Consider the following 16,423-nt stretch of genomic DNA (forward strand, 5'->3'; position numbering starts at 1 on the left):
GAAAAATTTGATCTCAGCTTTTTTTCTCAAAGGTACCAGAAAACACATTCTTGGCTTTGAAGCCATGTGAAGTGGCACACATTTTAGCTGCTAATGGACGTCATACACTGAAGCCAGTAAATATCCAACTTGATAACTTGTCTGAAGGAGAAATCCATTCACCAGAACTGTCACCGCGTGGGTCCACGTGTGCCTGTGAGAGCCAGGCTCAGACTAGGTACAAACTAGATGTTTGTGAAATAATTGCTTTATAGTTTTCTCTGTCATGTGTACTCTTTAAAATAGATTATTTAAAGTTCTCCGGGTGGATCTGTGTTTTCTTGAAACTGGGATTTTGGTGTATTGTGCAAAGAGAAAAAAGTTTTGCCTAGAATGCCTAGCCGTTTTGATTAGTTACAGATGGCAGCTTTGACAAAGTTAAGGTGATACCGGAACATTTTTGGGTGGGGAAGAAAACTGGCCCCCTTACTGGCGTAGGTAACTACAGCCTGTTTATATCCTTGTCCTGTTTATGTCATTCTTTGTTTGTCTCTGATTATGTTCGTGCCCCGAACGTGGACAAATTGCACCTCAGGATTTCAGTCCCTCCTGATGTTTGCTGAGAAACCAGAATATTATTGAGAAAGTGAGCAAAAGCCATGCAGTGTGGTTTCTTCTGTAAAAACCAGGCACCCCAGATGTTTACAGGTCTGTAGGGAAGCCCGCTCACCGTCAGCTGCAGAACAGAGGTGAGAAAGGAGACTCTGACGCCGGGCATTGACCACCTACTTCCTAGTGATTTATTTTACTCTCTCTTAATTGGGTCTGTGACAATTGTGACATCTTATTAAGCTGCACTTTTTGAATCTTGCTCTTGGACTTGGCATAGAGTCTAAGACCCTGAAGCCAGTAGGTGCCGAGGACCTTTGCACGGTTCATCGTCTGCATCAGGCTCCGGAGGGGCAGCCGTAGGGCGTCCCTAAGGGAAGGGACCTCGGCTTCCGGAGCTCGGCTGGTGGCGGGGGGCATGTCCGGGAGGCCAGCATGGTGGCTTCCACAGGGACCAGTCCTTGTAGAACCTGACCCGAGGAGGGCTGTGCCAGCCTTCAAAACCTAAATGCTCGAATGACCATCTGATGGCAACAGAAGCAGCAAAGAAACTGTCAGCTCTGCGCAGGGTTAAGGCAGCTTGCAGCGCGTGGGCAAAGTACATGCAGGAGTTAGGCGGCTGTGCAGCAAATGCTTTGCCTCAAATTCATTTCATACATTTTCTACTTTTTCAGCCCATGACTCAGCTTTGCTGAAGTGGCTGCTTAAGTCATTGAGGTGGGGATGCAGGACCTGAAGAGCTACCTTCACTTCTTAAGGCAAAGAAGTAATTCCAGAATAATGATTAATAACAATAATAACAACAGTAGGTTTTTAGCATTTATTCACCATCTAGGCTCCTGTTGAACCGCCCTTCTTTCTGCCTGTGTGTTGGGAAGGGTGCTTCGGCAGCCCATCCCCTGCAGTTGCTGGTCCCCAGGCCTCCACCTGCTGTGGCCGCACAGAACTAGTGGCCCGGAGCCCCTCCCTGCTTTCCGTACCATCTTTGCTCTGCCGTCCTGTCAGCTGAAGAGTGGACTATGGTATAGAAATCGTTCCAAACCACAAAATGTGGTTTAATGACACCTAAGCACATAAAAAAGAAAAGAGAACCAATGAGAGATTACTTTCACTTATCTAGTAAGGAAACAAATCGGCTGTGATAACCAGACACGGAAACAGTTCAGCAGGACCAGCTCTGCTGCACGCTGCGAGTGGGAGCCTACACGGGCCTGGCCGATCTGAGGTCAGATTGCACAACAGGGATAACGTGATCCCCTGATCTGCCGATTCCTTTTCTACGGATTGATTCTAAATAACCTGAGACGTGCTTAGTGTTGGTGAATAGCGTTTCTCAAAAGTGTTTTAGAACGTAAGCTACATGGATGTCTGATAGCAGCATGATGGTTAAATAAAGCACGTACACATGATAGACTACTATTCTCCCATTGAAACTGTGCACGTGAGGAATTTGTCATTACGCTGGAAGAAGTAAAACATGGTGGCCAACTGGGCTTTATGGTCACATTTGTTGGGTTTGAATTCTTTTCCCACCACTTACAAGCTGTGTGACTTGGGAGGGTTGTTCAACCTCTCTGTGCCTCAGTTTCCTCCTCTGTAAAATGGGACTGACAGCAGTTCCTACCTCGGAGCGGTGCTGGTGAAGCTTAAATGGGTTAGGAAAGCACTTAGTAAGGACCTAGCGCACTGTCACCACTATGTGAGTGTTGGCTGTCGTTTGTGCTGCAGATGTTGGGAAATGTTGACGTAAAACCAGAAAGGAGATCAACCCTAAGGCTGTTTGAAAATCCACATCCTCACACACACAGAGACTAGAAGATATACATCAAAATGACTGTCTCTGGGTATAAAGACTACGAGCGATTTTGGGGTTTTGTACTTTCCTATATTTTTCCACATTCTCAACAGTGAGTGCGTGTTACTTTTATAATTTAAAAAGCAATCAGGACTTTTAGAGTTGGAACCTTTCCTGCTTAGCCCGTGGTTAATCGAGGTAGTGGAACGCCCCAGGCTTCCTTCCGCCTCATGGGTTTTCTGTGTTATAGTCCTGGTCTCTGCCGGTTTGTAGGCAGGAGCTTAATGTTTCTGCACAGTTTAGCAGTGTTGTTCAGATCCTTCCTTCCGCTGCAGTAGAGCAGCTCTAAACTCGGGCTGCCACAATCATTTGAGGAGGTTTGGAAATATCTGGGCCCGGGCTCCTGGCGGCACTGATTAGATCCCTGTCTGGGGGTGGGCCCTGGGCGATGGTACGGCTTAAAGGCCCACAGGGAAACCCTGATGCACAGCCGGGGCGGTGGGCCACAGCCTGGAGCTGGCCGGCTGCAGGTGCCAGCATCCCTTGCCTGTTAGAGGGCTCTTCTCTGGAGCAGAGACCCTCAGTCTCAGAAGGCGGCCCAAGCGTGTTTCCCACGTCCCCTGAAGACAAGATGCCCACCCTTGGGCATAGACAAGATAGACACCAGACCGTAACCCAGAGCTACTGAATCTGAACTTTTAGGGGCAGGGACATTGATAATGTGTATGTTTAACGAGCCCACTGGGTGGTTCTTACCTTCGCGGAGGTGTGGGAACTCTGCTAGAGCCTCCGTCTCATCCAGACGCTGGGAAGAGCTGGGGGCGCCCGAGAGACGCGGTGCCTGGCTGCCCGCCTGCCTCGGAGACTCTCACGGGGCGGAGCTGGGGTGCTGCTTACGGGCGTGGGGAGGCGGGGCCCCCCGACTGCCGTGCGCTCGTGGTTGACGCCCGCCGGCAGTGATGGTGCTCAGCGGGGGTGCTGGGACCCACAGCACAGGCAGCACCCAGGGACCTGGCGGGAGTACCTTTTACGGAGCCCCACCCAGGCCTGCTGAGTCAGCCTCTGGACTGGGACCCAGGGTCCTCACCTGAGCGGCCCCCTCGTGATTCCTGCCCACACTCGAAGCGGGTTCCCAGACCCGCCCCCAGAGAGCAAGCGGCCGTCCGGCCTGAGCTGGGGATGGAGTCCCGGGCCCAGGGCCACACTCAGGAAGCCCGGTCCCCTCGGGCATTTCAGAGCCCTGAGCTTGGCCTCGCTCACGTGCATGCGAAGTCCTGAAGTTCTTGTGCGCAGCTTGTCGCTAGGCACGCGATGGCAGAACAGCTGGCTGCCTTCCGGCCCTCATTCGTGGGCCATGTCTTCTTCCAAGTCGATGTGCTGGGGTTGAGAGTGTGTTTTGTTTTTTTTTTATAGTCCATTGCTTTTTTTTTTTTTTTTTTTTTTTTATTTTTGGCTGCGTGGGGTCTTCGTTGCTGCGCGCGGGCTTTTTCTAGTCATGGCGAGCGGGGGCTACTCTTTGTTGCAGTGTGCGGGCTTCTCACTGCGGTGGCTTCTCTTGTTGCGGAACACGGGCTCTAGGCGCGCGGGCTTCAGTAGTTGTGGCACATAGGCTTAGTAGTTGTGGCTTGCGGGCTCTAGAGCACAGGCTCAGTAGTTGTGGTGCACGGGCTCAGTAGTTGTAGCACGTGGGCTCTAGGGCATAGGCTCAGTAGTTGTGGTAAATGGGCTCAGTAGTTGTGGCACACGGGCTCTAGAGCACAGGCTCAGTAGTTGTGGCTCTTGGGCTCTAGAGCACAGGCTCAGTAGTTGTGGCACGTGGGCTCAGTAGTTGTGGCTCTTGGGCTCTAGAGCGCACGCTCAGTAGTTGTGGTGCACAGGCTCAGTAGTTGTGGTGCACAGGCTCAGTAGTTGTAGCACACGGGCTCAGTAGTTGTGGCATGTGGGCTCTAGGGCACAGGCTCAGTAGTTGTGGTACACGGGCTCAAGTAGTTGTAGCACATGGGCTCAGTAGTTGTGGCGTGTGGGCTTTAGAGCACAGGCTCAGTAGTTGTGGTGTGTGGGCTCTAGAGCACAGGCTCAGTAGTTGTGGTGCATGGGCTCAGTAGTTGTAGCACGTGGGCTCAGTAGTTGTGGCGCATGGGCTCTAGAGCACAGGCTCAGTAGTTGTGGTACACGGGCTCAGTAGTTGTGGCACGCAGGCTCAGTAGTTGTGGCTTGCGGTCTCTAGAGCGCGGGCTCAGTAGCTGTGGCGCACGGGCTCTAGAGCGCAGGCTCAGTAGTTGTGGCTCTCAGGCTCTAGAGCGCAGGCTCAGTAGTTGTGGCTCGCGGGCTCTAGAGCACAGGCTCAGTAGTTGTGGCGCACGGGCTTAGTTGCTCCGCGGCACATGGGATCTTCCCGGACCAGGGCTCGAACCCGTGTCCCCTGCACTGGCAGGTGGACTCCTAACCCCTGCGCCGCCAGGGAAGCCCCGGGGTGTGGTTTTCAGCAGTCGCAGCCCAGGCAGGCTCCCCGTGCGCGTCCTCCCTGGCGTAACCGCGTGCCTCTCTGTCTCGCAGGCTCCGCCAGCAGCCCCCGGCCGGCCGCAGCCATACCTACCGGAGGAGGGAGCAGGAGGCCCACGAGGAGCCGGCCCGGGCCCCCAGCCCGCCCACGCACGCCACCCAGGGGCCCCGGGAGGCTGGAGGAAGGAGCGAGGACGTGATGAAGAAGGCACTTGGCGAGGAAGGGCTGGGACTGGCGGGTCCCGCCAGATGGCAGAGCGTCCGCGTCGGAGTCCAGAGCCAGCCACGGAACCCAGGGGGGCAGATGCCGGCTGGCGTCGGGGAGAAGTTGTTCCAAGACCTGCACCCGTGTGTGCTCGGAGGCCACGGCTTGACCTCCCAGAGCCCAGGGAAATCCCAGTCGCTGCCGAGAGTTCTTTCCCCAGAGGACCTGAGCTGCGTGGAGATTCCCATCCCGTTGAGCGACGGGCACTTTCCGGGTGTCCCTCAAGTGCCATTTCAGCCTCCAAATGGTGCTCACGATTCGGAATCCACCAGGAACCCCGAGAAGGGCGGCTCCTCGGCCCCCTTACCCCGGCCTCGGTTTGGGAGACCGCTCAAGCCTCCATCTTACGGCTCCCACCAACACTGCAGGGCCGGCGCGGAAAACGGCAGCTACGCGGACAGCCGGCAGCCGGACTCGGCTGCTGCCCCCTCGGCCAAGGCGAACGACGCCGCCAGGCAGGAGCCGTGCGCGCCCGACCCCGGCCTGGAGCCCCCGGTGTACGTGCCTCCGCCCTCCTACCGGCCGCTCCAGGCCGCCGCACCCGCCTGCCCGGGGGAGGCCCGAGGGCGGAGGCCTGAGGGCGGAGGCCGCCGCGCTCAGCGGCACCCGGTGGAGAAGGCTGCCGCCGACGGCCAGCCCCCTTGGGGACCCCGGGGAGCCGGGGAGGAGCGGGGGCCCGGCCCGTGCTCTCCTGTCGGGGTCCTCCCGCAGCCCCGCCCCGCCACGGCTTGTGACGGCTCCGTCCTGTACATCCCCTTCGACGACCCACGGATACGACACATTAGACTCGCCCGACCCCACGGGTTCTGGGAAGACGTGAAGCTGGACGGCCCTGTCCCTGCCCCGGAGCCGGCGCCTGGAAGCCTGCAGCGGGAGGCTGCCGTTCGGGGCCCCTCGGGGAGCGAGAGCCGCCCCACCCCGGCCGATCCCAGCGCCCCCTGGCTGTGGGACCGGCTCCCCAGGGGTGGAGAAGACGGTGGCTTTGCTGACCAAAGAGATGCCTGCGTCGTCACTCGGAGTCAGCGGCCCGACGTGCGCGAAGAAAGCCTCATCTCCTCCCCGAGCCCCCAGGGCGAGGGTACCTGCGAGACACAAACCCAGCTCAGAAAGTTCGAAGCTGGGCTGCAGACCAAGAAAAGTTCAAAGAAAAAAATGAGCGAGACGATATTTTGTTTGGTTTCCATCCCAGTTAAGTCAGAATCACATCTGCCAGCTACAGATACGAACAACAATGACTTGAAACAGAGCGCGGATAAGAGGCCTGGGCCCGAGAAGAGCGCGGCTCTGCCAGAGCAGAGCCTGCTGAGCTTGTCCTCCACCGACCTGGAGCTGCAGGCGCTCACGGGTGGCATGACCGGGAGGACGGAGCTCCGGGAACCAGACCCGGGGGGCCCCGGCGGAGACCAGCCAACAGACGGCCCCAGGTTCCCACTGCCTGCGAAGCACCGAGCGCTCGCGTGTCCTGGCTCGTGGCCCGGGCAGCAGTACAGAGACCAGCAGACGCAGACCGGCTTCGCCCAGGAATCCCAAAGCCCGCGGCCCGTCACCGGGGAGATGCGGGGAGGGTCCCCCGACGCCGCAATGCCTCCAAGATGTTTGGACGCCTTCGGGGTTCAGATGCACGTGGCGTTGGCGTCCAGTGACCAGAGCCAGAGGCCCGGGGCTCCTTCCCCGAAAGGCCAAGGGGGGCCCCTCAGCCCGTGCAGCGGCAGCACCTTCTCAGGGTCTTCCTCATCCAGGAACCAGGCCCCCAGCCCGGGTGAGCCACGCATGGACGGCCGTGGCCGCGGAGGCAGCCCGGTGCCCAGGGCCGAGGTGGTCAAGGGGGCGACCACAGGCCCCTGCAACAGTAGACAGCCGTTCGGGCAGTTCCTCCTGAAGCCCGTTAGCCGCCGCCCCTGGGACTTGATCAGCCAGTTGGAAAGTTTCAACAAGGAGCTTCAGGAGGAGGAAGGGAGCAGGGACGGCGGCGGCAGCGGCAGCGAGGACAGTGAGACAGAGCCGCCCTGGGGAGGCCGTGCCCAGCCCGCGCCCGAGCGCCCAGGCCTCCCGGAGGGCAGGGCACCCGAGGACCCGGGGCCCAGGCCGGGCAGCGTCAAGGGCAAGCCCGAGAGCTGGGGCGAGGGGGCGAGGCCTCGGTCCCCCGGGCCCCGGCAGGCAGAAGGCAGCGGACGCACCGCGGGGCCGTCTTCCCCCGGGAGCTGGATGGCGGAGGAGGGGGACCGGGAGGTCGAGGCCGGGGTGCCCGAGCCGGCCGTCAGCCCGAGGCCTGCGAGACGAGGAGCGTCTTCCGGGCCGAGCGATGCCGGAGCGGGGCCCCCACGCGATCCAGCGGAACCGAGGGCGCCCCCGCCGAGTCGGGGGCTCCGCGGCGGGCTCGGTGCTGCGGAGCTGAGCGCAGCCAGCGCACCCAAGGCAGGCGGTGAGGAGCAAGCGGCCACGGGGGCCCCCCTCTCTCTAGCTGGCAAACCCCGAGGCCTGTCGGCGCCAGACTTGAGGTCTGTGGGGCTGACGCCGGGGCAGGAGCAGAGCGCCGGCCAGTTAGCGGGGTCTCCGGGGGAAACCAGTGCAGTAGAAATCCCCCCAAACGAGTCTCTCCAAGCCAGGGCTGCCAGGATCCTGGGCATTGAGGTGGCCGTGGAGTCCCTGCTGCCAGGCGCCCGAAGGACAGGGCAGAGCCAAGACCCCGAGCCCGACGGAGGTGCCCGCAGGCTTGAGGCCCCCAGGCAGGAGGCAGCGGCCGGCCCAGCCCAGCGGTGTGACCCCGCCGCGTCCGCCGACGCCTTCTACAGCAGGAGGAGGTGCGGCTGGACCGAAAGCCCTCTGTTTGTGGGAGAAGGGGCCAGCGCCCGGCAGGCTCCCCGGGCCTCCGAGCCCGTGGGCGTGGACGGGGCCGTCCCCAGCAAGGCCCCTGAGCCTCAGCCCCGCCCCCAGGAGTGCCAGCCCTTCCATCGCAAGGACGTGGAGACAAAGCCACCCTTCAGGTCCACCTTGTTCCATTTTATAGAAAGGACCCCAAATTTGGCAGCCTCAGAGAAGAGGCTCCGAAGCACGTCCAAAGTGATTGAAAGTTTACAGGAGAAACTGGCGTCCCCCCCGCGGAGGGCAGACCCCGACCGCCTGATGAGGATGAAGGAGGTGAGCTGTGTGTCTCGGTTGAGGCTGCTGACCTCGCGGGGCGCGGACTCCGTGGAGGAGGCCGAGGAGCCGAAGGCCGAGAGGGGCCCCGGGGCGCGGCCGGGAGGCCCGGGGGCTCTGAGCGCCAGGCACAAGCTCTCTGACCCCAGGGCTGCCCTCCCGCTGCAGGAAGACGGGCATCCGACAGCACAAAGGGAGGAGAACGGCGGTCAGGACTTCTGGTGCCCAGGTGAGGGGCGGGCAGGCGGGCGGGCGCGTTCAGTGTTCATTTGACGTCCCGAGAGCATCAGAGCACAGGGTTGGTGGATGCTGACACCTGCAGGTTCAGAAAAGGTGCAATTGACCCTGTGCATTAGGGGCCAAAAGAGTCTTCACTTTACCAAGAATCATCCAGAAGCTTTCCTTAAAAAGCAAGGTCTTATAGCGTATTTTAAACGATCCAGTCTTGATAGAAATTATCTATGTAGGCAACTAGGTAAAATTCCAGACATAAACAACCTTGGGGGCCCCTCACTGTGAAGAGGTACATCAGTAAAGTATTCCAGCTTTAGTGCAGGCACCTTGATCAGTCTCGTAGGAGACCATGGCATTTGTACTCTGTATTCTCTTCCCAAATAATAGCCATTCACCCAGATAACCCTCGTTGCTCCATTAACCTAATGGGAAAAGACGTACCAGTCGAGTCAATAAACTCCCTGCCCCGTGATTCTTGCAGAATCCTTTGTCCCCATTTTTATCTGTTTTCACCACCACACCATTCATAAGACTTGAGAGGTCTAGACAGAATTAGCAGTTTGCTTTTCTCAGTACCCACCTACCCCTGGAAGTTCACCCGCCAACCCTCTTTCTTCCAGCCCCTGAGCTCTGATGGCTAAGACCCAGGGGAGCTGGCTCTGGCCGCAGCATCCTGCAGGCCCATGAGTCCTGCGTCCTCTCACCTTCACGTGTCTCCTGAGCCTTCTTCAGCATGTAGAACCACAAGGCAGGTTCCCATGACAGCGACAGTGATGCCCCCAAACACCTGTTCACCCTCTCGGCTCTGACATGAACAGGCGAGAGAGCCCTTGGCATCTCGGTTTCAGGCATCTCTATTTCAGGTGCCGGGGATTATCAATTATATACCCTAGGCACAATTAGAGGAAATTCAAAGTCCACATCATAAACTACCGACTAGAAGGGCCCCTTCTGCTGGAAGGGTGAAGTGCGCCCCTTACTCAGTGCTCCGGCGCTGTCCCCGGACCCCGACCCCAGCCCAGCCTCATCAGCCAGGCCCTCCCATCTGACTAGCTGCCCCGACCGGGTGGCCCCCAACCCTCGCTGCTCTGCTTCCTGTTTTGAAATCCAAGGGTTTAAAAGGAGACGGAGAAGATCACTGGTTTCAGCTGGAACAGTCCCGAAATTTTGGTTAAACAAAAAAATCTCCTTGGCACTTTTTCAGTTTTCCCACAAATGCAGAGTGATTCTTACGAGCCAACATTGCTCCCACCCTCACGCAGCATCCATGATCGAAAGAACTCATTTGTCAGCGCCCTCTTGGGTCATCTGAGTTGACAAAGTTGGTCTTTGCTGCAGAAGAGAATACCAGGAATGCGGAGCCTTTGCTGTTACGGTGGAAAGTACTCCATGACCCGTTTTGTGAGCCATTGGGATTTGTCAGGCTGCAGCATGAGACCCTCTCCCCCCACCAAAAATAGGCCCCCTGGCTTTTAAGTGCTGGTTAAAAGGACACCGTCACAGGCTTTTAAAGTGCATTTCTTTATGTATAAAATCAGGATGATTTTGTCAGTGCTCCTGAGAATTATAAGGATTTTAAAGTAAGACACATCCTGTTATAAGGGAAACACCGGTTTGTAAAGATCGCTATGCCTCTGTCCATGGCCACGTATTTCGGGGAATATGTTGTTACAAAAAATTTCTAGTTCAATTCAGTACTCCCTCAATTCGTAGCCTGACCTTTTGACACGTGAATGGGGCCAGATAGGTGTCTGAAATCACCTAGGTAATGTTGATTTTCGTTTTAGCCAGCCATTCAAATTCCACCCCACCCCCATGACTTCATTATTATATTTTTTAACCATAGTTTCCAACAGTTCGAGATTTTGATTACTTTTTTGTCTCTCCATCTGGCGCATTTGTTATTTACGCACAACAAGATGACCAGAAATCTGTAGGCAGAGAACTCCTCGTGGTGATAGCTACCTCGAGCTTCCTGAAGTGGCTGCATAGCACGACCCACAGGGGCGATTTCATGCATGTGCAGTGGCTCAGGTGACCCCGTCAGCCTTTCAGGTGATGGTCGCCAGGCCTCAGTATTCAAAGCCAGTCTTCTGAGAGGCCTTTGATTGACATAGTAAAGGCTTGTTGCTCATAAGCTTTTGGACTCTTTCCTTTTGATGTATTTTATCATTTTAGGCACAAGAGTCATCATCTCCGTCCCCGCCCAACCCCTGCCTCTGTCACCCCAGTGCGCCGGACCCCCTTCACTGCCCCTGAACTCACAGGCCACTTAAATTCAGATTTTGTTCTGGAATTTTCCAACAAGATTATACCGTGTATATCTGTAACAACACACACACACACACACACACACACACACACCCTTCTAGAACCTTATTATCTGTGTTGTGTACCCATTGTGTCATAAAGACTTTCCTTCAGCTTAAAGATGGTCATTTCAGTGAACATTTTTTAGTGGTTTTTTGGACTCTAGCTAAGAAGTCAGCAGCTCAAAACTAATTCAGGTCATAGAATCCATCTCTGCTGGATGGATTACGTTCCAGGTCAGAAGTGTAATCCTGGCACATCAGGTCCTGCTGGTCCGATCAGCCTCTGCTGGCTGCTCTCCTAATAGAAGTTCAGGAGAAGAGCGGGGGGAGCCTGTCTGCTTGGGCCCGCGGTGGGGAGCCTGGGGCAGTTTAATGATGCCAAATAATGCCGTTAGAAGGCTGGGCATCAGCACGTCCTCAAGGGCAATAGCTTTTGAGGGTGTTCTTACTCGAAATACCCACAAGGTCGGGCCTTAGTGATTTGTCTTCACCTGAAATGGTGCCCATGGGAACCAGGATTCCAAATACCGAGGGTAATGACTTCTCTGTTCTCTGGACCTCTGCCGGCCGGTGTGGTAGCCCCTGGTCCCACATGGCTCCTGAGCACTTGAAATGTGGCCTGTCCACATTGAGGTGTGCTGTAAGTGTAAAACACACGCCAGAGTCCAAAGACGTTCACCCCCAAAGTCTAAAACTTCTTAATAATTTTTATATTGATCACCTATTGAAATGATAACCTTTTGGATTTATCTGGTGAAATAAAATACATCATTGAAATTAATTTCACCTATTTCCTTTTGTTTGCTTTTACACGGCTACTGAAAACTTTAAAATAACATGCTGTGGCTCACGTTATATTTTTATTGGACCTCGACCCCTGTCGAGGCCCCCTGTCTCTGGGCCCTCAGCTTCCGCAGTGGCGGTCAGGGAGCAGGCATGTTCTGTGGAGGCCTCTCCGTGCACCTGCCCTCGGGTGGGCTGCTCCGGGCCCCGGGGCTGTGTCACTGGAGGCTTAATAGACACACAGCCTCTCCAGGCCTCTCTGCTGCCGGCAGTGAGCCCGCCCGCCTCATTCTCAGCGGAGAAAAGGGCATCTTTGCTCACAGGGGGTCCCTCCGAATCCACATAAGATGAGGCCGATTGAGCACAGAGATGTAGGCTCAGCTGCCACCCCACGCTGTCACGGTGGGTGTGAAGCGTGGACCCTCGGAAGGCAGCTGACTGGCGGGAGCTCTGCTTGCTTCCAGCCCGAGGGGCACTTGGTGCACTAGATGTTTACAAAGCAGCAGACTGCTTCCCACAGGAAGAGCCTGCCCTGTCTGGCTTGTGGCGTGCGGCTCGAGTGCGACACACGCTGCCTTAGTCATCGCGGTTGTGGTGTCTTGTCATAAACACATCATGGGCCGTCGAGAAGGTGTTCGGAGGAGGCGGCAAAACATTTTGCTGCCAGAGGGGTGGGCCTCCGTGTGGCCTCCAGGATGCACGTGGTCCAGAGGCTTTGGGAAGAGATGGCTCTGCAACAGCTGTAGTAACTGCCGAATTCTACCACCCTTCCAGGTTTCCTACGTGTTTTCTCTTGAGAACTTAGGAACCGTTTGAGCTGCCGTGGCAGGAAATTCTGACCATGGGAGCCACACGCGTAAGCCTCAGGTTTGCCTGGACCCCAGAGATCTGTGGCCCCCGAGGGCCTAGCCACAGCCCTAATGACGGCCTAGGACTGTTGTTCTTTTGTGTGGTGTCCCGTTTGGGAAACCCAGGCCACCTGGGCCCAGTGTGTGTGCCTGTAGAACGGATCAGCGTGGCAGCCCAGACTCCCAGGGCCTGCTGCCGGCTGTCGGGTCAGAGACAGGAGCCCTGTCATTGCCAGCCCAGCTCTCAGGGTCTCAGGGCCCTCAGGCCCTTCTGGGACATCACTGATCACAAGGAAGCAGCAAGGTTTCCTTAGAGTTGTAATTTACACGCACACACAATATCCTCTTTACCGTCAGCTAAGAGCGTCACTGCTGCTTTACAAGAGTTGCATTTAAAGTTAATTATGCTCCACTGTGAACAACAGGAAGGGACCATCAAAATACTAAGCAACTCCCATTTTTCCATCTGTGATTAGGTAGTGGTCATACACGTCCCTTTAAAACAGCCTTTAGACTGTTTAGATAGCTTTTTACTCCGTAGTGAAAAATACCAGTAAGATGGGTGAGATGTCTGAAAATGAACGTTTCTACACGTGTGGACTTGGTTCCCTAAACATATTTATTTCTGGTCTGAGGATTAAACAGACAACAGACCAGTTGAATATACCGCTACTTGTCTTTTGTTTTCTTTTTTGCAGACTCGTACGACCCTAGCAGGGTGGAGAGGGTGTGATGACGCGCCAGTGGAGTGCGGGGCTGTGTCGTCTGCTAACGGAGTGATCTCCGAGCTGGCCTCAGCCCCGCCGCCCGGGAGGAAGCTGGGACCCTCGCTGTGATATCCTGTCCCCACTGCCGCCAGGAAACTCATCAGCCCTAAAGAGTCACTCTGTGGAAGTAAAGCAGTAGTTCGTTGAAACCATCTGTTTTTATAGCACGAAGAGTTAATACCTGTATTTAGAAAAGAGTCACAAAGACCCTCCTTAATGATGGGTTTAGCCAAGCTGGTAAAGAGTTTGGTGTTAATCTGGCTGTATGTGAAAACTCAAACGTGGATGATATGATGAATGATTTTAAAAGGACCGTGAATGTCGTAAATCCCCCTTCGCTTCCCCGTGGCCTGCGGTCCACGCTCATGTCACAGAGTTTGGGATGTAGGCCATTGCTAGTGTGTCAGCACTTTGAGTTCTGGGGAAATGTGAACGCATATGTATGATCCATTTCTCATCAGTCTGGCCTTCTGCTGAAGTCACTTTACGTATAAGTAACTTGCCATCAGAGAATAAAGCTGTAGCTTTTAAGTTCCCGAAAGATTAAAACTTGTACCATAATGAACTAAGAGTGTTATTTATCTGGCAATGAGATACTTTGATCGTTTGCAAACATGATGTTGTCTGCTTTGCACTCAGTATTATCTATTTTTATTTCCTGTATGGATGTTTAGAAATTCTTTATATGAAAAATAATTGCTGGTTTAAAATAGACCATTTTAACAAAGTAACTATATTTCTTTTTACAAAAATGCTATTTTTCTATGATGTAAACAATCGTTAGGTGGCAGATTTTTAAGGAAGTTTATTGTATTTAAGAGTCTGTATCCCTTTGTGTGAGAGGACCCAAAGAGGGTTCACATTTGCTTTAAAGCATATAGCCCTTACCCGTTCACAACTCTGCTACTTTTAGTTTATCTTAGAAAGAGATGTCAATATAGGCATTTTTCAGGGTTAATAAAATTAACTTTTCACAAAGTTTTTTTACAAATAGAGCTGTACGGTTATATTTGGAAATAACCCTCTTAAAACCAGCCAACATCCTTACGACAAATTTTTGCTGCCACATCCACTAGAATTACCAAAAAACATAGTTTCATCTTTGTACGTCTGTGGGGATCCGCCCTGAGACCATACTTCCCCTCTTCCCACCCCGCCCCTTTAAAGAAATATGTATTTTTATCTAGAATCATCCTTAATTAGCGTCTGCATAGTTTTCAGAAGTGCTAGAGACATTATATGTATGCCATTACAAAAGTATTATGAGGCCTATGTATTCTACTGTTTACTATTGCATTAACCTGCACAAAGTTTATGCATTTTTTATGCATTTGTCACTTCTTTCTAAGTCGGGCGTTCTTGTGAGCTAACATTTCCTGAATGGTTTCTTGTCTCCTTCCTCCCTCCTTTTCCTCTCCTTTTTTTTTTTTTTTTTTCCTTTCTTCTTTCCTTCTCTCTCTCTCTTTTTCAGAAACCACCTTATCTATTTTTAGGCATTTCAAATTCCTAAAATGTGAACTATTGGGTGGTCTGCAGTTTGGCCCTAAAATGACTCTGGGCTTTCATGGCCTGTTTTTATCTGTACCTTATGATTTTATTTCATCAGAACTTCATGTATTTGGATGGTAATAAACAACACAGAATCCAAGCAGTTCTGAAAAGTCTTTTCAAACACACTTCTCCGCAGCCTTGGTTCTTACCTGTTACTCATAGTCACTCCTTTCCAGATTTTGGTTCCTGTGAAATTAGAGGATTCTCTGCTTCTTACAACACCCGGGGATGACGGGCCAGGCCTCTGCCAGGAATGCCTGAAACTGTTTTTCCCAGGAAAGATGTCGTGGGGAAGAGGCCGCTTGACTCTGCTGTAGTTGGTGAACCACGGGGGTCATCTGGTAGCACTCAGTGAGGGCGGCTCCTGGGGGTCCTCGTGGGGTGTGCCTCCCTGTTAAGTGCAGATGAAGGAGGGCATGTGTGTATATACGTATGCACATAGACACATGCATGTATCATCCATGTACATACATCTTAACGGTTCTGACTTCCCCTTACATTTTGTTGGTCCCATCTAACACTTCTTTTAACCCAAAGAATCCAATTACAGCTCATTCCTTGAGAGAAAGAGAAGGACCCTAAAGGGAAGAAATTACCAAACCTTATGTATATCACAAACCAACCAAACTGCGACGCTCTTCCTTTCTTCTGAATTGTTGTATCATAGCATTCTGAAAGCGTTCTGAAAATGTAGTGGAAGTTATCAGTATTTATACTTCTAACCTTAATTTCTGGATTCCAGCCTGTACATAAGTCTTCCGGGGGTGGGGAGGTGTGGGGATGGTAACTTTGAAAATGTGGCTTTTAAACTTGCATATTCTGAGGTAAATAATACAGTCTCTAATCAAAAATAGCTTTTCCAGGGGTTTTGGAGTTCAGCTGATTATTCTTTTATTATTTCTGTTTCTTATACACACACAACCCTCCGTTATCATTTGTGGCTGGAAAAGAAGTTTTCATATTTTGTGTTTGTCATTCTTTTTCTCATTCAGATGACTTACTATTAGTGTTTAATAATTGGTGGCTTATAAAATCAAAAGTTCTAATTTTGGCTGTTTGGACTAAAAAAATTATATGAGGAATCACATTTGAAATGTATTTGTATTTCTCGATTTGCAAAAGAAAGGGAAAATGTTAATATAGCTGTAATTACCTTTCTTTGAAGAAAATTTCTGAACGATTGAAAACCAAATATCTTTAGTATCGTTTTGAACCTTCCGTTTCTGCAGACCACAGAAAACACCTAAGGATGCACAGCCCCTGATTGCATCTTCAGAATCCTTTTCCATGTTGTACGTTAACTATTTGGGTTCCTTTTTTAAAACTCCCTTAAAAATGTATGTGCTCTCTGAGATCCTGGCTTCCTTCTGAGAGTTGTAGGTTGAGGTTTGATTCATGTGGAAATTCTCAGTAGATCTTTTTTTTTCCACGTGACTGTTGGTGAAGGGCTGTCTGTCGTTAATGGAAGTCCGAGTGTTTGAACTCAAATGATTCTGAAACTAGACACCGACCGCTTTTTACAGCAGTGAAATGACCTGCTCTGATAGCACCTTGGTTTAGGCCTTCTGGGGAAAAGTGATGAATCTGGTCCTCTGTTGACACGACTCCTTCCCAGCACTGAGCAAAAAGGGCTGATGGAA

General features: G+C 53.0%; 1 protein-coding gene across 3 annotated transcripts in view; it reads left to right on the plus strand.

Moving 5' to 3' along the window:
• The window catches only part of JCAD (junctional cadherin 5 associated), a 38,135-nt gene extending 23,255 nt beyond the window's left edge, over positions 1–14,880 (plus strand). For 2 of the 3 annotated variants that reach the window (XM_061177644.1, XM_061177653.1), the window contains exons 3-4: positions 4,940–8,517; positions 13,164–13,291. In XM_061177644.1, the coding sequence (XP_061033627.1) occupies positions 4,940–8,517; positions 13,164–13,198 (3,613 nt within the window). In that variant the 3' untranslated portion in view covers positions 13,199–13,291. Of the gene's footprint in view, positions 1–4,939; positions 8,518–13,163 lie in introns of all 3 variants that reach the window. The other variant, XM_061177663.1, reaches the window with a different exon arrangement.
• Positions 14,881–16,423: the final 1,543 nt, after the last annotated feature.

Source organism: Eubalaena glacialis, chromosome 2, assembly GCF_028564815.1.
Source record: "Eubalaena glacialis isolate mEubGla1 chromosome 2, mEubGla1.1.hap2.+ XY, whole genome shotgun sequence".
Classification (NCBI taxonomy): domain Eukaryota; kingdom Metazoa; phylum Chordata; class Mammalia; order Artiodactyla; family Balaenidae; genus Eubalaena; species Eubalaena glacialis.